Source organism: Coprinopsis cinerea (assembly GCF_000182895.1).
Source record: "Coprinopsis cinerea okayama7#130 chromosome 2 map unlocalized cont3.2, whole genome shotgun sequence".
Taxonomy (NCBI): domain Eukaryota; kingdom Fungi; phylum Basidiomycota; class Agaricomycetes; order Agaricales; family Psathyrellaceae; genus Coprinopsis; species Coprinopsis cinerea.
In genome coordinates this window covers 2824588-2847219 of record NW_003307543.1, presented here as the reverse complement: position 1 = coordinate 2847219, position 22632 = coordinate 2824588, and the positions used below count along the sequence as shown (strand labels likewise).

At 51.9% G+C, this 22632-nt stretch overlaps 9 protein-coding genes and 1 non-coding gene across 10 annotated transcripts; 6 read left to right on the top strand and 4 right to left on the bottom strand.

Annotated features, from left to right (window-relative positions):
* Window positions 1-160: 160 nt before the first annotated feature.
* CC1G_09176 (dolichyl-diphosphooligosaccharide-protein glycosyltransferase) lies at window positions 161-1858 on the top strand (the record flags this gene model as incomplete). Its single annotated transcript, XM_001839790.2, has 6 exons — window positions 161-314; window positions 375-482; window positions 534-1053; window positions 1116-1263; window positions 1320-1537; window positions 1607-1858. The coding sequence occupies 6 exons, from the start codon at window positions 161-163 to the stop codon at window positions 1803-1805; spliced, it is 1347 nt and encodes a 448-aa protein (XP_001839842.1). The 3' UTR covers window positions 1806-1858.
* Window positions 1859-2267: 409 nt separating this feature from the next.
* On the top strand, window positions 2268-3256 carry CC1G_09175 (hypothetical protein; the record flags this gene model as incomplete). Its single annotated transcript, XM_001839789.1, has 5 exons — window positions 2268-2313; window positions 2374-2487; window positions 2586-2772; window positions 2899-3068; window positions 3138-3256. The coding sequence occupies 5 exons, from the start codon at window positions 2268-2270 to the stop codon at window positions 3254-3256; spliced, it is 636 nt and encodes a 211-aa protein (XP_001839841.1).
* Window positions 3257-4010: 754 nt separating this feature from the next.
* On the top strand, window positions 4011-5970 carry CC1G_09174 (hypothetical protein; the record flags this gene model as incomplete). The annotated part of the gene is made up of 3 exons (XM_001839788.2): window positions 4011-4145; window positions 4215-5114; window positions 5171-5970. Exons 2-3 carry the CDS (start codon window positions 4262-4264, stop codon window positions 5968-5970), a joined length of 1653 nt encoding a protein of 550 aa, XP_001839840.1. The 5' UTR covers window positions 4011-4145; window positions 4215-4261.
* Window positions 5971-6332: 362 nt separating this feature from the next.
* CC1G_20033 lies at window positions 6333-6437 on the bottom strand. Its single transcript has one exon. It is a non-coding gene; the product is annotated as a tRNA-Met (tRNA).
* Window positions 6438-6537: 100 nt separating this feature from the next.
* On the top strand, window positions 6538-7890 carry CC1G_09173 (hypothetical protein; the record flags this gene model as incomplete). The annotated part of the gene is made up of 2 exons (XM_001839787.1): window positions 6538-6714; window positions 6784-7890. The coding sequence occupies 2 exons, from the start codon at window positions 6538-6540 to the stop codon at window positions 7888-7890; spliced, it is 1284 nt and encodes a 427-aa protein (XP_001839839.1).
* A 398-nt stretch (window positions 7891-8288) lies between these two features.
* Window positions 8289-9239, bottom strand: CC1G_09172 (hypothetical protein; the record flags this gene model as incomplete). Its single annotated transcript, XM_001839786.2, has 1 exon — window positions 8289-9239. One exon carries the CDS (start codon window positions 9237-9239, stop codon window positions 8289-8291), a length of 951 nt encoding a protein of 316 aa, XP_001839838.2.
* A 523-nt stretch (window positions 9240-9762) lies between these two features.
* Window positions 9763-11063, top strand: CC1G_09171 (hypothetical protein; the record flags this gene model as incomplete). Its single annotated transcript, XM_001839785.2, has 3 exons — window positions 9763-9945; window positions 9999-10750; window positions 10877-11063. The coding sequence occupies 3 exons, from the start codon at window positions 9763-9765 to the stop codon at window positions 11061-11063; spliced, it is 1122 nt and encodes a 373-aa protein (XP_001839837.2).
* A 2863-nt stretch (window positions 11064-13926) lies between these two features.
* On the top strand, window positions 13927-16370 carry CC1G_09170 (hypothetical protein; the record flags this gene model as incomplete). The annotated part of the gene is made up of 3 exons (XM_001839784.2): window positions 13927-14605; window positions 14654-15307; window positions 15364-16370. The coding sequence occupies 3 exons, from the start codon at window positions 13927-13929 to the stop codon at window positions 16368-16370; spliced, it is 2340 nt and encodes a 779-aa protein (XP_001839836.2).
* A 1562-nt stretch (window positions 16371-17932) lies between these two features.
* Window positions 17933-18568, bottom strand: CC1G_09169 (hypothetical protein; the record flags this gene model as incomplete). Its single annotated transcript, XM_001839783.1, has 3 exons — window positions 17933-18109; window positions 18169-18500; window positions 18562-18568. 3 exons carry the CDS (start codon window positions 18566-18568, stop codon window positions 17933-17935), a joined length of 516 nt encoding a protein of 171 aa, XP_001839835.1.
* A 3218-nt stretch (window positions 18569-21786) lies between these two features.
* On the bottom strand, window positions 21787-22477 carry CC1G_09167 (hypothetical protein; the record flags this gene model as incomplete). Its single annotated transcript, XM_001839781.1, has 2 exons — window positions 21787-21993; window positions 22055-22477. The coding sequence occupies 2 exons, from the start codon at window positions 22475-22477 to the stop codon at window positions 21787-21789; spliced, it is 630 nt and encodes a 209-aa protein (XP_001839833.1).
* Window positions 22478-22632: the final 155 nt, after the last annotated feature.

The window sequence follows — 22632 nt, the reverse complement described above, 5'->3', positions numbered from 1 at the left end:
TGATCCCGGCTTTGCCATACAGGGGCAAACACGATCACTGACGTTCACGTCGACGTGTAACGAGCACCGCGCGCGCACGGTTGCTGCCAAAGTTCCTGTCCATCTTCTCTTCGAGGACAACTCTCAAGAGAGAGTCCAACGTCCCCTGGACTCGACAAAAATGTTCTCGTCGTTTCGCCGGTTGTGCCTTTTGGCACTGAGTCTGACTTTTGTATTTCTGGTGGAGGCTAAATCGAGTACTGGCGACTCGGTGCTCGTGGTCGTAGATCCTAAGCGCCAAGACTCATATTCGCTGTTCTTCGATGACTTGAAGGGTGCGTCGCCGTATTTTATGTTGGGCTTTGGACAATATACTGAATGTATTTGATTAATAGACCGAGGGTACGATCTTACATACCGATCACCCAAAGCCGAGACGCCTCTGGTTATCGAGGACGATGTTGCCAACTTTGCCCACGTCATTGTGTTGTCTGCCGCAAAGAGTGCGTCGAGTTGGTCTCTGAAACTTTAAAAATACTAATGAATGAGAATAGACTATGGCAAGGACTTGACACCCCAAACCGTCGTCGAGCTGTTGAACCAGAAAACCAACGTCCTCGTCGCGCTCTCACCAAGCCAAACCGCGCTCACCTCCCTCGCGTCCGAATTCTCACTCATCCTTCCACCACCCGGGTCGCCGCTCATCTCCTACTTCCCCAAACGCGACGAGCCACCAACTTTGATTCCCATCTCTGTTCCCGCAAAGTCAAGTCCCGTGCTGAGCAAGCCAATCGCACCAGTGTGGTTCTCTGGTGTCCCTCAGTCGCTCGGGCTCAACCCCTTCATTGTTCCCATCCTCAAGGCACCCGCGGAGAGTTTCGCGGGCGAGCTCCCTTCTCAGGGTGGTTCGGCGGAGGCGTTGGTGGAAGCGACGGAGAAGGGCGGTGAGGGTCTTTGGGCGGGCAGCTCACTCGGTGTCGTTACGGGATTCCAGACGGCTAACGGTGGTCGGATTACTTGGTTGGGAGGCGCTGATATGCTCACGGATGAGTTGTTCCAGAAGCAACTTCCAGAGTACGTGAACTGTCGGTGGCCTTGGGTTTTTGTAGCTGACACTGCTTCCCGTTTGACTTCAGTGGTTCAAAACCCGGCAACGCTGACTTTGCGCGTGAAGTTACTGCCTGGACTTTCCAAGAGAGCCTTGTCCTTCGAATTGACAAGGTCGAACACCACCTGGTGAATGCTACGGAGCCCAAGGAGCAATACACTATCAACGACAACATTGTATGTCACTATTGATTGGATTGTAGCCGTCAGAAGCTGACTACCGTCGTCTCCAGGAATTCGCGGCCTATATCTCGAAGTGGAACCCTAAGAAGGGCACTTGGGATCCTTGCGCCTGCCGAAAGGACATCCAGCTCGAGTTCACCATGTTGGACCCCTTCATCCGCACTGCTCTCCCTCCTGTCCCCGGGCAGCCTGGTAAATACGCCACGACCTTCCGTGCACCTGACCGTCATGGTGTCTACAAGTTCATCGTTGACTATAAGCGCAAGGGGTACGTCGTTGAACACATACTCTCCTCTGACCCGATGTCTGACTGTCGAACTTCTACTTTGGCTTGTAGGTGGTCATTCCTCAAAAGCTCGACGACGGTCCCTGTGGTTCCTCCGCGACATGATGGATACCCTCGATTCTTGAGTGCTGCATGGCCGTATTACATTGGTGCTATCAGCACCAGCGTTGCGTTCTTCTTGTTCTCTGCTATTTGGCTCGCTGGAGATGCTCGTGAAGCTAAAAAGTCCAAGGGTTCCAAGGCTGAGTAGATGTTGTCGTGACGGAGCTGTTGTAATGGATTAATACACTTATTTATTCTTGACACTCTGTTTGCTTGAACTCTTGTACCTCGAGGAGATTGTCGAAGAACCAGGAGAAAGGGAGTGCACTGTGCACCCCGACATCACCGCACATATTGCCACCGGCGGTAGAGCGCTCCGATCGATATGATCAACTCATGCATGGTCATTGTAGGTCCTGTGCTCGTGACCTACAGCTTTATTCGCTTTTATAACAATGACTGTGTTTGCTCTGCTTGATCCTCTCATCTTGACTCGACTGCTGTGGACCAGTGGCCCACTGCCCTCATACCTCCGACTTCCTTGAACCTGGTTTCTGGGTTTCCTCGATTGTAGCTTGAACCCACCGCAGGGCTACCACTATCTGATCGCTCATTCGAGCTTGGACATCTGAGCGCCTGTTGTTGGATTTGAAGGAGGCTTTGGTTTAGCATGCCGCCTACTGATACTGTGCCAAAGTGGGCCAAGGGTGAACATTGTACGTCGTAAACCTCTTCGTTGGGTCATGATATGTGTGCTAATGCCTGGGTCTGTGAAGACGGTCCTGTGCTGTCCCAGACGGACCTTTACCTGCTCAATATCCCACTCGAGCTTCACCCCATCTTGCAAAATACGGATCCCAGCTTCCATCTGTCTTTCAATTTGACGAATGGTGAGTGGGCTTCCATCGACTGAAGCTCGTTATGGATAGTTCATTCAAACTGAATGCACTCTTTCTCGTTGCCTTTCTTCTTTGAACGATACTGCTAGGTGAGGCGGCTGGCTTCGACCCTAGCAATCGAGATCGATCTCTACCCTTTACGCCGCGCGACCAGCCTGCTACTCTTCCCCGGGTTACCCAGCTTATTATCATCACGACTTGGAGCCCGTGGTGTACGATTGTGACGAATGATAATGGGGTGACGTTGGGTGATGTTTGTGTTAAGCTGTGGACTGAGTGAGTGTTTTCTCTTTCTCGATTACTTATGGAATGGAAGTCTTTCGGATCCTGGTACCATCTCTAGCCTTAGAGATCGGTGGGCTGTCGACGACGTTGCTTACCACTACCTTCCGTGGATGGCAGATACTCCCAGAACACGGTGACGGATGCCGAATTCAACTCCCTCCCACCCCGACTGCAAGAATCCGTTCGACGGTATGCAGCGGCTAATATTGCTACAGCTGCGCAGAGCAACCAGCCTTGGGGAGGCTACTACCCGCCTCAAGCGCCCCCATCTCAATTCAAGCGATACGGTGCGTAGTCTTTATCATCTATGTCTTTTGTGGGTTATTTTCATTGAGCTGATGAGGGTGTTGTTGTAGATTGGCTGAGGGATCGTATCCTGTTTGAGTGTCTGACGAAGGAGGGGATGGATGGATATATCAGGAACAGGTTGGGCTTTACGGCGCCCAATATTTTCGTCATGGAGTTGTCTGCTTGAGGTCGTTTGCGCAGGCACGATATCGCATCTCGATGTGCTGTTTTCTTTGTCTGTATCTTTTGTATTGCGCATATTCTGTTGTATGTACTACGAAACGACTCCACTACCTACAATCTATGCATGGGCCAGGATAGACGCGTGGTCTGCTGGAAGAGCGGGACATGCTGTTAATCCATTGGAGTAACCCGAGAGTGAAGTATATGAGCTGACGCCTGGCGTCGACCTTTCATTCCTTCACAAACTCTCTTCTCTCCACCATCACTTTGAGCACTGATTCTCTGCGCCGGTATGCTGAGCGAGCAGGAGTTGGAGCTGGTGTTCCATGAATCATGGCAGGGGGCCCATGGGCCATGTTGCTGTTCAATTTACACAATTTTCACATCGACGAATGTTTCAAGTACGTGCTGAGCGTCTGGACGCCTTATTCCCTCTCCAAAAACTCACTGATTGACCATTGGCCTCCCAAAGCGCTCTCTCAGCGTTTTGAAAGTCAAGTCTTAGGGGGTCTGAGAACGCGATCGAGACGCGTCGCGCGAGCCACGTGCAGGCATTGTTATCTTATCTTATCTCACCCTGTTGCCCTGTGCCCCGTTCGTTCCTCTGTGCTAGTCCTTCGGGACATTGATGTTCGAATCGAGCCTGCATCCAGCGCCAATCAAAAAATCCGATAATGCACTGGATTCGTCACCTTCCGGATCCAGAGTGCGGGCTTTTGTGTTCTTGTTCTTCACTTCTCCCGTCGTTTGACCTTGGTCGAGCGAGAACTTGAACTCGGACGAGGCAAGTCCTTGATCTGTCCGCGATCTTCTTCTTTTGAACGGAACCAGTGTGTGAAGAGCGGTCTTGGAATAGAAATCGTCGGGTGTTCTCTCTAGGTGACTCAAAGTCGGTCAGTGCCGTCTCGCAGCCTCGTTTCTCCTTGTCATTGTTCTAAATACAGTCACTTCATGGCCATCAGCGCCCAATTATCATCGCAGCCGACGCTCACAGCAGCGACGGCCCATCATGTCACGATCCCGACGACCGTCCCCAGCGGGGACCCCATTCATTCCACCCCTCGCCAGCCCTGAGAGTTCTCCCAACCCACCACAACCTCCCGTCATCCCAATCGACCCTTCGTCATCGAACACGCTTCCAAACACTCCATCGAATCCCTGGCACGCAGGACAGTACCCTCTCGGAAGCAACTACCCCGCCTTCTCCCCGGCCATGTCAGCGCATTCACCATTCTTTCCACCCGGATTCGGAGGGCCAACGCCTGCCATGGGACCAGGCGTGCTTCCTCCAGGTGGCCCTCCCATGGGCGGGCCACCAAATCAGTTTCCACCAGGGGTGTCTGCTGATTACCTCGGATATGGCACTGCGGCAGCGTACACGCCTGCTGTGAACCCCAATGTGCCTCTTGGGCTGTATGGTCCCGGTGGGATGGGTTCTGCTCCACCTGCACAGGGATTCCCTGGTGTTGCGCAGGCGTATGCGGCTCGTGGCGTCGGACCTCATGGGTATCCTAATCCTGCGTACACTGGGATACCACAGCCTCCCATGTCTGCACCTGGATTCGGGCCCCCTCCTGGTTGGGGGATGCCAGGTGGAATGGGTGGGATGCCCGGTGGGATGCCAGGCGGAATGGGTGGCGGGCCGTGGGGTATGGCGTTCAACACACCAGCACCAGGAGCATATCAGCCTCTGGGTGGCGGTGGAAATGACTGGGGATTGGCAGGTGCTATGGCAGGGATGTCGCTAGGTGGTCCAGGTGGTCCTCAGCAAGCGCAGCCACCAGGTGGGGCAAGGAACAGATCGGCCTACCTTGAACGGGAGCATATGAGTCGAGTAGATCGCTTCGCGACTGGGCCGCATTGTATGTCTATCCTCGTTCCCTGCTGATATGACCAGTTTCTGAACCATCCATGCTAGACGGCCCCGTGTTGTCCCCGATGTTAGTCCACAGGCTTGGGGTTCTTTTGGAAATCAATCCTCTCCTTCAGCCGACTTCTCAAGCGTCGGGGGACAAAAAGTATCTCATCTGGAACATGCTCTTCCCTTCCAACAGCGCACGATTAAACACGGACTCGGCAGAACGATCGTGGTCGGATGGACGTGACGCCCCTGCCACATTCCCTCGCGTGACGAGTCTCATGGTCGTCTCCAACCTCAAAGCCTTCCCGTGGGCGATCGAAGTAAAAGCTCAGGACATACGACTCGGAGTGACGTGCGAGGAGGTGATCATCCAGATTGGGCGTTCCTTGCAACGCCTCACGTCTTCTAAAGATTGGCATTGGGCGATCGGACAGGTCTCGCAACAGCAACTCAGCGCTGCCTACACCCACAACCGCAGCACCCGGATAGGTGTTCCGGGTGGTGAACTCGGAAGACCGATGAAACGACTGGATTACCTTATGGACAGGTATTGGTGGGACGGTCTACAAGCCATCGACTTACGCGACGATGAGGGCCGAAACGTCCTTAAACGCTACCTGAACACGGAGAATGTGGCGGTTACCCTTCCCTGTTTGGTGATGTTTAAGACTGAGAGTCGGCAGATGAGGACGGAGGCGGAGGAACAGGAGTTTGGGCAGTCGGCGAGGCAGAGGAAGGTCAGCCAGAATGCGAGGAGTAGGGCGGGTAGTCGTGCGGCGAGTCGTGCTGCTAGTGGGACGGGTATTCGGGTTGAGAGCCCGAGCGATTCTGAGGAGAGTGACAGTGATAGTTCGTGAGTTCAGATACCTCAATCCTCATCCTATACAAATCCTACACCGGAAAAATGTATCTCGGATATACCGTGACCATTTGATACGTCTTGCGCTTCGTTGGTGGCGGACTTCTTTGCAATGTTGTACGACCTCCGCGACTTTCATTTTGCTTCCTGGCGTTAGATCTGCTCAACCATGTACTGCTATCCCTGTAACGCTATTCAATTTGCTGTATGTATCTACTATCTTTTCCATCCTGCACAAGACATCTGGGCGACGAAACAAGCATCACGATGACTCGTCTGAAAACAAAAATAAATAAGGAAAAAGAAATTGCGTTGTGACTTGGGATCAGGAAATCAGGAAACCAAGAACACAAAAAGTAATGCCCCCTGCAAGGCTCGAACTTGCGACCTCAGGATTTCGTGGGTTAGACCCACTCATACACTTGCGTATGAGACCTGCGCTCTAGCCAACTGAGCCAAGAAGGCTTAATATCTATGCGACATTGGTACAAAATCACGGCCACCGTATCCCGAACGGGGGCTATCTGCATAATTGCCCCTTTTCGCGACTTGTACCGAAACCACCATGTCTGCGAAAGAGGCCTACAAGAAACCTGAGATCCACCTCCCAGATCTTCCTCCAGAGATATGGCTTGCGATTCTGCGCGAAGCCACTGCGGAATGCCATCCTCTTCGACTGCCTTTGTACATGGAGTACCCCCGACCGACTACGAAGATGAGGAATCGGTGGAAACAGGGCATTGTGAGTGGCGTTGTATCTCGACTTGCAAGCGACTTTAAAGCGAACTCTGTGTCCTTGGTCGCATTCTAGGTCACCAAAAGATACGTCATTCGCGTCTGCAAGCTCTGGTACTCGCTGGCGATCCCCTTTCTCTACGAACACCTCGTCGTCTCCCGAAGCCATAGCCTAAAATCCCTTGTGGAGAGCCTGAGCCTGGAATCGCCCTTTGGACTGACCGGTGTAACCTTTGGAGAGTATACGTATCGGTTGGACATCTGCTTCGGCGAAGAACCTACGACGTTGGACTTTTACAACGTCTGTACATTGCTCGATAAACTCCCGAAGCTGGTGGTTCTTAGGAACATGTCCGCGGATATGAGGTCTTCGGATGATGGTTCGAGGCCGATCCTGAAGCACGCCTCTTCGTCGTTGGAGTGCATGATTTGGAGAGGCATCGACCCGACGTGTCCTTCGATCTGGGAGGCATTCGTCTCTCGACATCCGAATTTGCGGTCAACCGTCTTTCCGACCCCTACCCAAGGGATTTCGGGCACCGGTGCCTCCTTCCTCAGCCTCCCAGAGAATATCACCACGTTGGGCACCGCCGATGTTCTGGAACTAGCAAACTTTTGCAAGCAGGGGACGCCTATTCCCAACTTGCGGCACCTCTCGTTTCATGACCATAGGTGGTACGCGGGGCCGAACCACGGCCAGTCGTTCACCGATGAAAGTCCTGCGTTAGAAGTCCTTGGAGGACGTCTCCAGTCCCTCCATTTTTATAGCGAACATCATCACATCGATCCTGTAGAAGATCTGGATGGGATCTTATCCCATTGTCCCAATCTCAAGCACCTCATTTTATCTATCAAAGTGTGGGAGACAGTGGGATGCCACGAGCGCGCCCATGGGGTCGTGACGTTCGGCGTCCAGATGATAGAGAAGCAAATGAATGCGGCGGAGGCGAAGATGTTCCTTCATAAAGTCGTGGACGCCAAACGTGGCTGGCTGCCCAACCTTCGACGCGTCCAGTTTATCGACGAGTGGAATGTCACGCACTTGCAACAAAAGCACCGCAAGGTGTTTAACCGGGCCTTGGAGCAATTGCGCGAGTTGGGGATTGTGGTTCATAGTTTTGATGAGAGAGAGCTGGTACCGGATAGGGATCCGAAGGCGGGTGGTAGAATTGTTGGGATTTAGCGGAGTTATGTAGTTTCCGTTTGGTGTCGCATTCAAGATGTGCGACTTGTAGAGAGCGCGGTCGGTGACGAGTTTTTACCAATTGCAAGTTCCTAGTACGTAGATATAGGACCCTGATTCTACGTGAAGCAATGACTCAATGCGACTTCCCTTGTCAGTGTAGATGGGCTATCCTACGGCCTTGGAGTGATGGAGATAAACCAAGGCCAGTTGGCCATCCGTGATTCCGTAGCCGATGACTCGCTCCGGTTCGCATACAATGTAATATATGTTGCGATTTCACTCCTGTCTGGTCCTGCCCACCTCGCGTATCTTGATTTCCCTAGTAGTCAAATCACAGCGGCTAGATTTGGGCCAGATGCGCCGCAACTAGATCCCAAATGCGTACATTTCTCCGTTCATCGAGTAAAGAAATTATCATGTCCTGTCTGAGTTGTTCTGGAAGTTGAGAATTCTGTCCCATCGTAACTCATCAAAGCGATTTCGAGCTGACGGAATTTACTTTCTAAATCATCGTTGAAGAAATATCGTAGTTTAGTAACGTTTTCTTCGTCGATAAACTGGACAACTTGAAGACTGGGCAGCCAGCTGGCTTTGGCTTCTAGGGCAAGAGAGAACATCGTCTGTGCTTGCTCTTGTTTGAGATTTCCAAACTTCTGGATTCCGAACGTCGTGATGCTGGGCTTATGCTTGAATTCCGCCGGTCGCAGGAACCAAGATGTGTAGGTGAGGTCGAGTCGGCGCAGGTTAGGACAACGATCCAAGGCCACGTTAAAGTCGCGGGTTGCAACCCATTGATGAGCGTCGTCGTTGACGCAGTAGTGGAGAGTTGTGAGTTTTTCCCCACATATGTCGAATGGATTGGTAGCGAGAGCAGGATCTGAGCTGCCAAAGAAAAGTGCATCGTTTTCGAATTTAGGTGAAGTGGTACGGAGGCTCCGTAATGTACCCGGCTTCAGCCATTTTTCGCACCATTGCGTCGCTTCGTATCCCGATCTTGTTGCGAGTTCGGTGACGTGCTCTAGCTTGCGCTCAATTTCAGGGTATTCGAAGAGTCGAGGGGCCGCTACGAATGGTGCACCGATGGACTGTAAATTCGGATGGCCGGCCATAAACTCGACCCAGTTTTGCCTCCAATCCGTCCCCACCCAACTGATATACTCCAAAGTGGGACTGGCGTTGAGGACGAAGCTTCCTGTTCCGTGGGGAATTAGGTCATGCATGGTTAGGATAAGCAACCGTGGAAGGCGCTCGAGCAGGGATGCCAGGTCCTGAGCGAACTGGTCAGAGATTGGCCTTCCGGGGCGGCAGTGGGCGTAGACGTCGAGCCGGGTCGTGTAGTGACCCATTGGAGTGCCAGGCCCATCTCCACTGTGCAGCAGTGACGCGTGATCCACGCTCTTCAGAACAGACGACACTTGATCGGGTCGCGTCAAGGCAATGTGTTCGTAGAGAAAGGGCAGAGCCAGTGAGTGCCACTGTTTGCACACTTGGACAATGTTTCGCCTCGTCACCTACATTTAAATAGTTCAAATGATGAAGGATTTGTGAGAATCTCTCGATCTACCAAGTATCGTTCTTGTCGCTCTCTTTCTTCCCTTGTGTTGCGGTTGATGGGACCGAAGACAGCTCTAAGGGGAGGTCGCAAGGGACTCTCGCCTGCCGTTGCTTCCCGTAGGATAGCAAGCCAATTTTCGTTCGGTAGTTCGGGTAACATTTCGGGTGCGTGAAGGTATGCGACGATTAAGGACGAAAAAATAGGATATTAAAGGAAGAATCGATTGTCACGCTCGAAGTAAATGGCGGAGATCCAAGTCCCCTGATGGCGGAATAAATAGCCTGCGGCGGTAGCAGGCTTTGCCTTCGACGTTCATGTCTACGCTGAACGCATTTTCGAAGAAGCCAGATTTACGTCTTCCACCACTTCCAACAGAGCTGTGGTCTGTTATTCTGCGTCAGGCTACAGCACAAACGGATCCGTTGCGCCCTCCCCTCTACACCATATACCCCCGCCCAACTAGTACAAAAGCGAATCGGCGATGGAGAGAGGCTATTGTTAGTTGCATCCCTTTGCACTGGTCGAAGGAAACTGAAATTCGGTCGTCTAGATCACCAAGCGATGCGTCGTTCGCGTATGCAAACTCTGGCACTCTCTTGCTGTCCCCTTTCTCTACGAGTATCTCGTCATCTCAGATTCGCAAGTGTTTCCTTCTCTCCTGGAGGGAGTTGGTAAACTTTGGCATGTCAAATACCGCCCGGAAACCACCGTTGGGAATTTCACTTCCAGGCTTGACGTTGTCATTCGAGATCCCAACCCCCCTGAAGCCCTCCATCCACACCTATCCACGCTCCTCAGGAGGCTTCCCAGACTCCTGGTTCTCTCGATTTATATGCCATTTAGGGAGGTCGCCGAGGGCCCCCTACTTTGCAGCTACGCAACCCCATCACTGGAGTGCATCAGTTGGCTGGGCGCACCAGTGGCCGCTTCGCGTTGGGTCGACTTCCTCGCGGGGCACCCCAACTTGAAGTCCATCGGCGCTCCTGATCTTTCCCTTGCAACTGCACCACAGCCGCTCGAGACACCACTACAAAACGTTTCTGAACTGGGAGGCCTCAACTATGTCCAGGCGCGCACACTGTGCGAGGAATGGATCTCGCCACGTCGTTTGCATCATCTTTCCATTCAGTTGAGCAATGGGGCCGGGATGGACTTTGACTCCCCCGAAATCGACCAGCGTTGGTGCCCCTTCATGTCATATGGCCCCAATCTCACCAGCCTTCACATCACTTCGAACGCCTGGGGAGGCCGCATCGGAAACCTCGTTAACCGCGGTTTGCGGCACTGCCCCAACCTGCAGCAGTTGGTTCTATCCCATTCTCATTGGCCTTGAGGCGAAATTAAGCCACACGCGAACGTCACGGTGCTGGCCTTACGGCGTCTGGAGAAAAAGCTGACCGCGAGGGACGCTAAAAGCTATCTTGATAGCGTATTGGGTGCTAAAGCGAGCTGGTTGCCCAATCTTTCGCTCATTCGCTTCATTGATGAAGGAAATGTCATCCATTTGCAGCACAAGCACCGCCAGCTTTTTAACTCGGTGCTTGGGGCGTTATCCGACCTGGGCATCACCGTTGAGAGGCATGACGGGGTGGGGTTGGTCCCGGATGGCGAGTGAAGACGACAGCAGTGAACAAGGCGTAGAGAGGCCAGTGGTATCCCAGGAGCTCCAGTCAACCCTCCGATGGACAACAAGGTTTGCCTCCCCCACTTATGCCGAACTCTCACACAAACTCCCTTACGCCCTCCCTTCAATCCCAGTCGTTCACGTGTAGATGGGTCGTCCACTCACATCGCACTCATTCCAAGATTTTGTCCACCGTTTCAATTCGGTTCCAAGCCCTCTGTCGCCTTGGTCTTTTAATGAGCTCGGATCTCAATCCACTCCATGGTCCACGCCCCCCATCTCACCGATAAGTACAGCTATTTCAGAGCTCGCTGACAGGAAAGAGATTTCATCGCAAACCCTTTGACCAGATGCAACGAGTCAGGAATCATGGGCCGAGTCTTGGGCTGTGGACGGAAGGCGAAATAAATAGAGCCTTGTCCTCGGTTTCTTCGTCCCGGTCGCCCTATCGCTGTTCTGGTTCCCTTCCATCTCATCGCATCGGTTCATCCGAAATTTAAGAACGACAGTTCAGTTGTAATCGATCCGGTGGCGAGTCTAGCTGTCCGCTTTTCGAAGGGCTGGTGGCGAGTGTGCAGATTGTGGCCTTCGGCTTCCCCATGCCAATGCTGCGGATTCATGACGCTGGCGTTGTGTATGTCATCAATAGGTTTCGGCGTTTGAATGTTTGAAAGAACTCCTCGACGTAAACGTACATTCCAGTGCTTGTGTGACGTTTATGGTTCTCACCTTGCTAAAGCGGTTATTTCGAACTCCCAGACCCGGTCAGCTCGGACATTTGGTGTCCAGAAAGGGCCTTTATAAGGATCCTATCGTATGTGCTTTCAGTTCTTAAGGTTTGGAAGTTATGATCGGCCAACTCGAAACAAAGGATATAATTAGACTAGCAGGAGCCTGTATCAGTGGTCAGTGCATGGCTTCGCAACGATGAGAAACGGGGGAGATACCTGGAAGCTTGGTGGGCGCCACGGTGCCTCTTATTGGTTTCAGCCACAGATCCCCACAGCTGAGTTCCCCCTTTGCCGCGAACGGTTTCACCACGGTCAGGCATAGCAAAGGCGTAGCGCAAGTGCGTGGTTTCCCATCCCATCCCAAGTTCATTTATTGGATTTTAAAAACGGGTCCCGTGAGGCGAGCTCGCTGATGACGATCGAGGAGGACATTGGATCTCAATTCGTACCTCTCTGCCAAGCGCTCGGATCTTAAGCGAAGATCGTGACTGTTGGATGTGGGGGTGACTCGCTGGAAATGGAACCTGGGGGCCATGATCTACTGCTTCTGGCTATATTGAAGAGTCGCTTGGTGCGATTGCCACGAGGGATTAGGATTTAGTGAGTTGGAAGGAAGGGGATGCTGTAATGGATGTACACCAAACCAACGTCATGCACGGGGACTATCAACACGGAAACTCCGCGAGCGTTGGTGTGGGGTAATTGGCTTTAGACGCGTTGCAAGTACGTGTCTTCCTGTGCGATCGGTCACAATCCTCCAGGGCGTCACCGTCCCCTTCACACCGCGGTCGGACTTGCGAGTCGAAGGTAAGTACGTCGACGGTTCTTTTGAGTCTTTTGAAGACTCGAGAAATGGACCCGACAACTTGGCCATGGTGTCCATGTGCAGAAATGCCTCCATCCGTTGCGAAGCAGTGCACGCAGGCGGTAAAACCGACCGGTAGTGTGCAAGGGTGTGCACTGCGTGGGTGAGGAATGTGGCGGATTTCGAGCTGGATGGAATTAGATCCGGGAGACGCTGAGAAAGTACAGTAGTACTCGGAGCAGTTGACTCTCATTTTATTTCTGGCGTAACCTGAATGGGAAGGGATAAAACGAATGAATGGATGTCTATGATAAATGAGCTGGGGTCGGGGTCTAAGGATAAACATTCGTACCTGTCCGCCGAATGTGGACGTATGGTAAAGGTGAGCTGGATTCTCGGCTCCTTGCGGCGCTTATTTCACCATGCCATATTGAACTTGCTGGGAATCCGTCAGGCGACTTTTCCCATTTCGCTAGAGCTCGGGCGGCGCCTTGCATAGATATTTCTTTGTCAACGGGTCGACAAAGGGGGTGTTGCATTTGGCTTGCCGTCCTTGTCGTCGTCGTCAATAAGGCATATGGGACACTCGACCCGGAGGAAATTGAATCGAATCGTGATGCACGGATATTGGGTTAGAGAATCGAGATCGGCCAGGAGATCATCAAAATTATTGCCAGCAGGGCCGCAACAATGGGGGGACCCATAAAAGCCAGAGGTCGGACGGTGACGTTGGTTCGCACGTAACGAAAGTACCCCGCAAGCTTCCAGCGCTTCTTTTGTGCCATAAAGGTCGAACCAGGTCGAAACTCGAAGTTCTTCCTTTTGACGCACCCCGGATCTCCAACAGGTCGCCAACGTTCCGTGTCTGCAGGAAGATGTACGTGGACAGCCGGCTGGTTTATCCCAGTCATTTACTGACGCATAGTTCGTTTTTGCAGTCGTGGGCGATACAGGCAGCAAGAGTCACCGCACCAGCATAATATTTTGCCGTCCTCCGTGCTAGGGTCCTATTCGGACGACCGGGCCACCGTCCACAGCACGTTCCTAGCATTTTTCAACCATCCTCGGTGCCAATTTCCAGTTTTCAACTGCCAGACGAATTTCCGGTGTCGAGGGACGCTTTTTTCCAGCTTTTGCCAGTAAAAAGGTTCGTCGAGCGAGGTTAAAGGCAAGAAGCAGCAGACTCCAGAAGGCCGGTCATTTGTTTGGCCTCCCACGAAAAAACATCAAGTAGCCGCGACAAAAAGAGAAATTGCCCACCATTCCCGCCCGACGCCTTTCCCAACTTTATGCTCGCGCAAGCCAGGCTGTGTTGGCCATGGTCTCCTTGCGCGATGCATCCGGTTCAACAACACCAACGTCCAAGACGTCGGCGGCGGCGACGACCACGACTAAGCCTAATTCCAACAGCGAGCTCGGCGGTCGGGATAACAAAATGACATCAGCGACGCCGATTGCAACAGCGCCGATCCCCATCGCCAACGCAAATTCGACATCGACCGCTACCACGACCACCGGCTTTTCAACGTTCTCGCCAGTGTCAGCGTCCTCGGCTTCGTCTGTCCCCCCACAGAATGGAACCATGTCGGGCAGCAGGAAATCAAGAGAACGGCGGCGTGGTTTGGTCCAGATGGAGGACCTTCCAGGAACACGGGTTGGACCCGACGACGGCCCCTGGCCCAAGTCGTACGAGATACTAGAGGATGAGGACGATGTCTGGAAGGAGTTGAGGGCGTTGGCGAGACCGCATCGGGCTGTCTTCATCAACGAGCGTGGGTTGGCCGACGAAGACGATCGCCAACTAGAAACACAAGAAAACGGCCACCACGAGGACTCGGCCATCATCGACGACAAGAAACCTGAACCCAGAGCACGGGTTGCGTTAGTCGACAGCATCAACTTCCAGCCTTGCCGCAACCTCAGAACTCAAGATCGCTATGTTGTGACTCAGCTCGACGTCCATGGCGAGTTGTGGACCTTCACAGGCGTTTTCGACGGTGTGTAGGCTCTTTGTCGGGCCACAAAATAATCTGAATATCCCACAGGGCATATGGGCGATGTCACCGTTGAGCACGTCGCTCACCACCTCCCTATCATCGTCCGTAACTTCCTCAAGAAAGACCTTCCCGGTCCAGTCGCAAAAACAGGCTACGATCCTCAGCACATCTCCAACCTCTTCAGATCTGCTATCCTCGCCTTCGACGATGCAATCGCTCACGACGTCCTCGATCTTTTCGGCGGCTCAGTTGACCAGCTGGACCAATATTCCGACGCCGACATCAGGAGGATCATCAATGACATTCCTCAGATGACCCCAGGTAGCTACGGCTCCGGCCAGTCTGCCAACTTTGGGGACAACTGGCGCAAGGCCCGGCTTTGTATGTATGGCACCACTGCCCTGGTTTCTCTCATCGACCCCAAGAACGAAGGCCTGTGGGTTGCTAATCTCGGCGACTGTGTCGGTATGCTCGTTACCCACACGGTTCCCGTGAGCGAAGACTCGGACGAATCCGATCGTGACGGCAGCCCTGAGAGACTCGCGGCTGTTGGCGAGGGAGAGTGGTCTGTTGAAGTCTTGACGACGATGCACAATGGCGACAATGACCAAGAAATCGAGAGAATTTTGAAGGAGCACCCGGGCGAGGAGGACAGTTGCATAGTGGACCGGCGTGTCCTGGGTGCGCTGGCTCCTACCAGGTGTATGTGTCTCACCTCTGGGAAAGTATCGTTTTCGCTAACCGGTTCGTGTTCACAGGTCTGGGAGATATCCCATTCAAGCAGCATCCCGATTTCACAAGGCGGATTCTTCTCAACCTTTACCCCTTCGTACAGAACAAAGGGCCTTGGGAAGAATTCTTGACCAGAAACAAAACTCCGCCCTATATCAGCGCGGAAGCCGAGGTCGTTTACAGAGACCTGGCTCACCGAGATCAAGCATCCGACGAGCTTACGCCGCCAGACGTCACCCGTGCCGGTAGACGGCGCTCCAGGCTATCAGCTGCCCTAGGCTTGGAGAAGCTCGCCGCGAACATCAAGCAGCGAAAGGACAAAAAGAACAAGGAGAAAGCCAGCAGGAAAGTTGTCACTCAACGATATCTCGTTCTTGCCTCGGATGGCTTCACCGACATATGTTCGACCGAGGAGGGCGGCATGGAGAAGGTGGTGAAGAGTTGGGCCCAGGAAGTGCTGCAGTTGGGCTGTCCGGCGAAGGAGTTCCAAGAAGTTCGTGATAAGCTCCAGGAGAGGGAGGACGCATTGAAGTCTGGATCTGCCACTCCCCGTGGACCTCAGTCAACCGGCCTTACACCTTCCGTTGGCCTCGCCATCGACACATCTGTCGGGGGCTCCAGCAACACGAAATCAACTGACAAGCGACCACTGTCTCCTGTCAGTCCCACGTCACCAGTCCCATTCACGAGTGGGTCATTCTCCTCGTCGATGAATTCATTATCGATACCCTCCGTCCCCGAGGCCGCCTCGTCGGCTGCGTCTACCATATCCCAATCTCCACACTCCGATCCCAAACCAGCTGTCGTTCAACCTTCTGCTCCTAAATCCAGACCTAAACTTGACAGGCGACCACCCCTTCCCCATACAAACCGCTCTTATCACTGCACTTCCAACACTAACATGGCGTTGCGTTTGTTGAGGAGGGCGCTAGGAGGTGAGGAGAGGAATAACGACAAAGTCGCTAAGGCTTTGACTGTTGATATGGACGTTTCGTGGCTGGATGATACCGCCATCGTCGTCGTCGGCCTGTGATCTGGGTCTTCCACTGGGTTCGTTATTTATTTTCCAATCATTACTCTTTCTTTCTGGGTTCTTTATTGGGTATCAAGCTCGGGACTAATACAGGTCGTGGAACAGATCCATCCACTTGCACATATGGCGTTACCTTTCGTCTTTTTTTCTTTTGTTTGCTTCTTGGCGGCATGAGGACGTATCCTTACTGCCCTGCCAGTTAATATGTATTTGTATTACGCTTTTTGGTGACCTTGCATCCACGTTCCCGCTTCCCTACCCTATCTTTCTATTTGCATACCCGTGTCGTTTTGGTTTGATATCCTCGCCATTCGTTCGTTCCCCTTTCAACTGCATATCGTCCACATCTCTCCAAGCTTCCCCCTCCCATTCCGCATACATCTTCCCTTCGCATAACTGCATAATCCCTGTAACGCATCCATCCACTCCACACACATCCGCAAAGCGCTTTCGACTGCTTATATCTCTCTCGTCTCATTTTCACTCCATCCATCCTCGACCTCATAACATACACATACACTGCATACTCCCAACATTACAAACATGCATCTTTCGAAGTTCTAACCTGTATTACTTGTCTTCCTTTTTCGCCTTCGTTCCCCTTCCATACAAACCTTGTCCGCCTTCCTTAGGTTGTTCGTTGATATATGCATTCGGTACTTTAGGGTTAATGTAATTGGTCTTTTGACCGCCTTTCTTTCAGAATGCGTGATTGAAATTAAAACGCCGGGTCGGATTATTGACGTTTGCAAAAATCTGGGACTTTGATCGCGCACACACGCGCGGGTAATCTTCCGAGGCCAATCTTCCAATGCCCAAATATCCACAACGGCTGGGCCGTTTTCTATGATTTCATATCTGTTGTAAATGTTGAGAGTAGCTGTACACCCGAATCTAATTTTCTTTTCGAAATTCGGACAATTTGAGGATCTTCAGAAAACGAGCCTGATTTTTACTGTTCAACCCAGTGCGAGTGTTTGACACATCGACACATCGAGGGGCCTTGGCCTCGGAAGATTGCCCGCGCGCGTGTGCGCGATCAAAGTCCCAGGTATTTTGCAAACGGCAATAAACAAGGGTATGTGGAGAGGAGAAGGGGAGGAGGAGACGCGGGTGTAGAAGAGGCTGTCGTAAAGCGCTGCCTTGACGTTAAGCGGTGACTGTATAAGTGCCTTTTGACCATTGTCGGTGTGCCAGTAGATCCCAAAGCGGAAGGAGTCATTGCGATCCGGGCGCGAGAGTGGCCTGGGGAGCACGACGCCTGCTTTCGTTTCACCCCCTTGAAGCAGTGACATTGCTTTCAGACTCCCGACCAGCTGTTAGCGCTCCAGTGCTAGGATATGAGTCTTCAGTAGTAGCAACTTGTACCAAAAGGCCTGGTGAGCGCTATTAAACCGCCCACTCAAGGTCTCCTTGTGTGTTTAAATCTCACAATATCGCGCGTTCATCGGGAAAATGTTCTATATATTAGATGTCTATACAGTAAGAGAGTCACCGGTTTCGAGTCTGGAGGTCGCGAGAGGAAGAAAGAGAAAGGATAAGTACTCCGTTGAAGTCTTCTATCAAAAGCCTTCCAGGGCGGACTTGATAACTGTACCGTTGATATGACAGGTAGGAACATAGCTCGGCTTGACTAGCCCTAGATTTGCCTCAACGAAAGTGAAGCCAGTCTTCAGTATCTCCTCACGTCTGACTGCCTTGACATAGAGGTCCGTCACTACCTCGGCTGCTACCAGAGCCTGTAGAAAAGGAAGTCAGCGTTGAGATGTTGTGCTCAAGAGAAAAATAATAAACTTACGTCGATTGCCTTGATCACCCAGTCATGACATCCAATGGTTCTCCATCGCATATTCGCGAAGACGCGTGAAGCGTCCTTTGGGTTAGCGACTTTATCCAAAAACACAAGTCCGACCAATTTGGTCTGCCTGCTCCTGACCTTGCTTTCATCGAGAACCCATTGCCCGTTCCTGTCGATATACGCGGTCCATGACCGGGCGACAGGCTCGGGGGAGGCAATGTCGGCACCCTTGGGGAGGAAGAGGAGCCCGACATCGTACATGTCGTACTTGGAGGCCTGAGGAGGGGGGTAATCGCGGGTGTAGAAAGCAATGTAGAGTCTGTACTTGTTGACTAGAAAAATACCATGTTAATTTTCAACTCGGAAAGAGGGGCGTAAGTTGAGTGCACTTACTGGACATCTTGTGCGGTGGTTCGATGGGGGAAATATTACTACTGGGATGTGAGGCTGGAGGAGTCCCTTTTATAGGGTAATTTCTACGTCGGCCAAAGCCACTTCTGAGGGCGCGTCAAAGCATTGTACGTTGTCTGTGCCCGTGAACACATTGTCTGTCGTCGTTACTGCACCTCAGCCTGATCAAAGACAAACAGTGCAGCTACCTGTATCCAAGTGCACTCACGGACAAAGATTGAGCCTGTGGCCCGGATAGGTTAATTTCAATCCAGCCGTGAGTGTGACTGATGTCGCGGTCGACCGACAATGAGCACTCCCGGGGTCTTTTGCCATGGGCCAGGTCGCTGAGAAGGCCTACGGTTGGGTGGTCATGGCTGCACTAATATCGCGCCGTCTGTATCCAGAGTTTGAAGTGTAAAGGAAAGATATTGAAAAGAGAATATCTTGCCTTTCATTCAATGAAGTCTCCTTTCAAGTAATATGCGCGGTACGCGACGCGACGGGTGGCAATAGCCGTGGGACCGACCTGCCAAGAGATCAAAGCCGTTAAGCGCCTCCACCTCGAGGCTGAGTAAACTTGTGGGAAGCGGCCGCCAGGCGCCGTGTTTCCGAGCCAGAATGGCGTGTACCAGTCTAACTGCGCCTCATGCGCACTGCGCAAGCCCCTGAGCGCTCAGAGACCCGCTACTGTTGAGCTGCAGGAAGAAATTGGAATATTTCAGTCGCAGGAGTGACAGAATGGCGCACCAGAACTGCGCTCCATTGCTCACGCGCACTGCGCAAGCCGCTGAGAGCCCGGAGACTTGGAGGGTGAGATCTAGGAAAGAACGAACAATGAGGGCCTCATTGTGGGCATCCACTATTACCACTGGCCTCCTGATAGGCTCGTTCTAAGTATTACTTACTCTCAATGCCATTGCTCGCAGTGCCATTGAATGGCCCTTGAGGGGAATGCTCCCGGAGGGTCTTACCAAAATAAGTAAGTTCGGAGGTCGGGTCACCGAAAATGCCGGTTGATTGCATGTTGATGCACCTGGCGGAAAGTACCCGATCCATTCTGGCTCGGAACCCTTTGTACTTAACATTGTCTGTTCTTTCCGCACACGTATCAAATTCAGTAGTCGACAGTCATAATGAGGCGATCTAGTCGCATAATAGAACTGGCCAGGAAGCCAAACTATGTGGATCTCGCCTCAAGCATCGTTGACGAACTAGACTCAACTTGACCGGCTCAAAGCGCAAGCGAGGAGCGAAGAAAGGCAACGGAGCCAGGTTAAACGTTCGAGCCAAAAGGAAGAAGCTGAGAGACGGAGCTGGCAAGGCTTTGGATTAGTGGCCACGACATCCCTCTCAATGTATTCGACTTTTGTGTCTGAACAGCTGTAGCAGGATTCATAGCACTTTGAAGAGCTCGAACATATTGTTAAGATATATATTACACTCTCATGAATTACAGTATATCTGGACTAGTCAGCAAACTGGTATACAACATAGAATTTTGGGTATAAAAACACTGTGGATACAGAATCATACTACCTGAATATGACTTTCCATATCCTCATGCATCACCAAAAGATACCTAACCATTCAATACAATGAAATATCGAGTGATCCTTCTTGTCACCCGGGATAATCAGACTACTGATTAAGGCTGTCCACGAGTCAGCCCTACTCGCGAGTACTTGCAAGTAGACCCGTGGGAATACTTGTGAGTATCCTGACTCGCGGATCCGAGTCACCCGTGCCAAAATACTCATGCGAGTCCGAGTTTGGGATTTTGGCCCATGAGTACTTGTAAAAAAGGCCTTAAACAAGGCTTTACGGCCCTCTAGTGCTGTATATCTGCTTTAAGTAGGGTGACCGGGTCTATCCATGAAAGGAACACTAAACAAAGGTATATTGATAGAGATATCACAGATTAAAAGCATACAAACCCTTGTGAGTATTTGACTCGTGGATCCGAGTCACTCGTGCCAAGAAACTCATGTGAGTCCGAGTTTGGCTTTTGGTACTGTGAGTACTTGCCTTGCGGCTCCGAGTCAACTCGCGAGTTGACTCGTGGACAGCCTTACTACTGATCCAATGGACGGCCCTTCAATGGACGACATTATACTGAGTGAAATGTATTGAAACCGTGTCACGGGTACCCGGTACCCTCACGTGACCAGCTATCGCCTGAAATCGACGGTCTTTTCGACGATTTGGGAAGTGGGGAGGTCTTTTGAAGAGCAGAGGTCCAAGCTCGAGCGGATTTGGCAGGCGGTTTGGCGCCGAGCGATGCCGGCGTCCATTTCGGGCAGCGAAGTGCCCGTTTTGGTCGTTTTTGATGCGGAGCTTGAATTGGAACATTTGAACTTCACATCTCTCCCTTGCTCTCGATGGCGCTCGGTGCGTCTGTACATGAATTTCACGATTGATTAAGACGCAGATAGATTCTATCTGTACTATTAACTTAGAAATGGGCTCCCATCCCATGTGTAGGAGCAATAATCAACCACCCAGGGCTCCATTGGCCAGAATTTCGGGTTGAACTGGGAAGAGACATACAATGGACGAGAAACCAAATGGATGGGGCACAGAAGACGTTGAGATAACGCATGATCAAGCTGAATTAGACTCTGAGAGAGAAGCAGAAGAATTGGAGGAGGGTAAAGATGAATTTTCGCACCTCTGGCTGTAGGTTGATAGGGGCTTGTTTACTAAATCAATCAGATCAGCCGTTTCTCGCTTCGGTGGTGTTCGGTGGGTATCAGGGTGGTAGATTGACAGCGGGAACCATGCCAAGGGCTCCCATTATACGGTATAATGCTACTGTGTACCGGTACCCCACCGAAAAAGCGAGGGTACCCGGGGGTACCCCCGCTAGTGGGCAGTATGCCTTATATCCTATGTACTGAAATGAAGCCGACTTGTTTAAAAGGTTCTAAAAGGTTCGCCCCGCGGACCGCCAAGCGAACTAGCGACGTAAAGGCCGGCCAGCCTGGCGGGTCATGACGTCACACTGGGCAAAGCTTGCTGCTCTGAAGCGGGGACTTTGACAGAAAGGAACAAAAATTCTCTGCTTTCATTAAAATGTTACAAAAAGGATCACATCGAGGTAAGAGGATCATCATACATCCCCCAAACATACCAATGAAGAGCGAAGTTCAGCCATCATTTCGGCACCTTTTACCGAAGCCACCACTCCTTCGAAGGAAACACCTCTCCTTGAAAGGATGCCCGACATCACTTTATCTTAGGTACCTTTTGGTGATGTGCATTAGTGTCCAGCCAATCCGGGTTGCAACGCGGACGTCCGTCGACGTCACAGGTGATCGTCCCAGAGCTGGGAGGATTGGATCTCAGGAAAAGGATTCCAGTGTTAAGGATAATCGAGCCGTTTATCACCTCTGCAGGGTCGGAGTCCCTAATCAAGCCCCTGTGGAGGAACTCCTGCAAGTGAAATAATCAGTAAGCGCCAATACAACTTATAGATAGGAGCTTTGTCACTTACATTTAAGATTCGGATTGCCCATGGCTCTCCCGCACAACGCGCATATTCATGAAGATCGCGAACTTCGTCCACGGTTGTCAAATCATCGAGAAGTTTATAAGCCCACTTAGGATCAGCTGTTTCACCCAAATAAACCAGGGCATGGCAGCTCATGGAGATCGGCCGCCCGTTATTGTAGATTTCGTGAGTCTCAATAGGCCACAGTCGTCCCTTATCGTACGCTGCGTCAAAGCGATAGGCGGGATAATACCGGCTAACCTCGAGGAAAGGCTCGGGGATGACGAGAAATCCGAAGTCATAGAGAGCTTTGCCATGTTCGTCCCGTCGAATTGAATCGCCTTGGGGTGGGTCGACTGTGGGGCGTCCGAACACTCCATCAAAGTTTTCGATGATTAGGTAAATGTTGTACTTGATACGGGGCATGTTTTGCTGGATCAAGTGGCTGGGAATGAGGGTAGGGAGGCAGAGTGACAAGAGAAGGTCTCCTTTTATACAGGGGAGACTCAGCTGCATTGTTCATCGCCATGTGGCCCATGCGGAAGTGTTTCCCTAGGGAAGACAAAGGTCCAAAAGACACC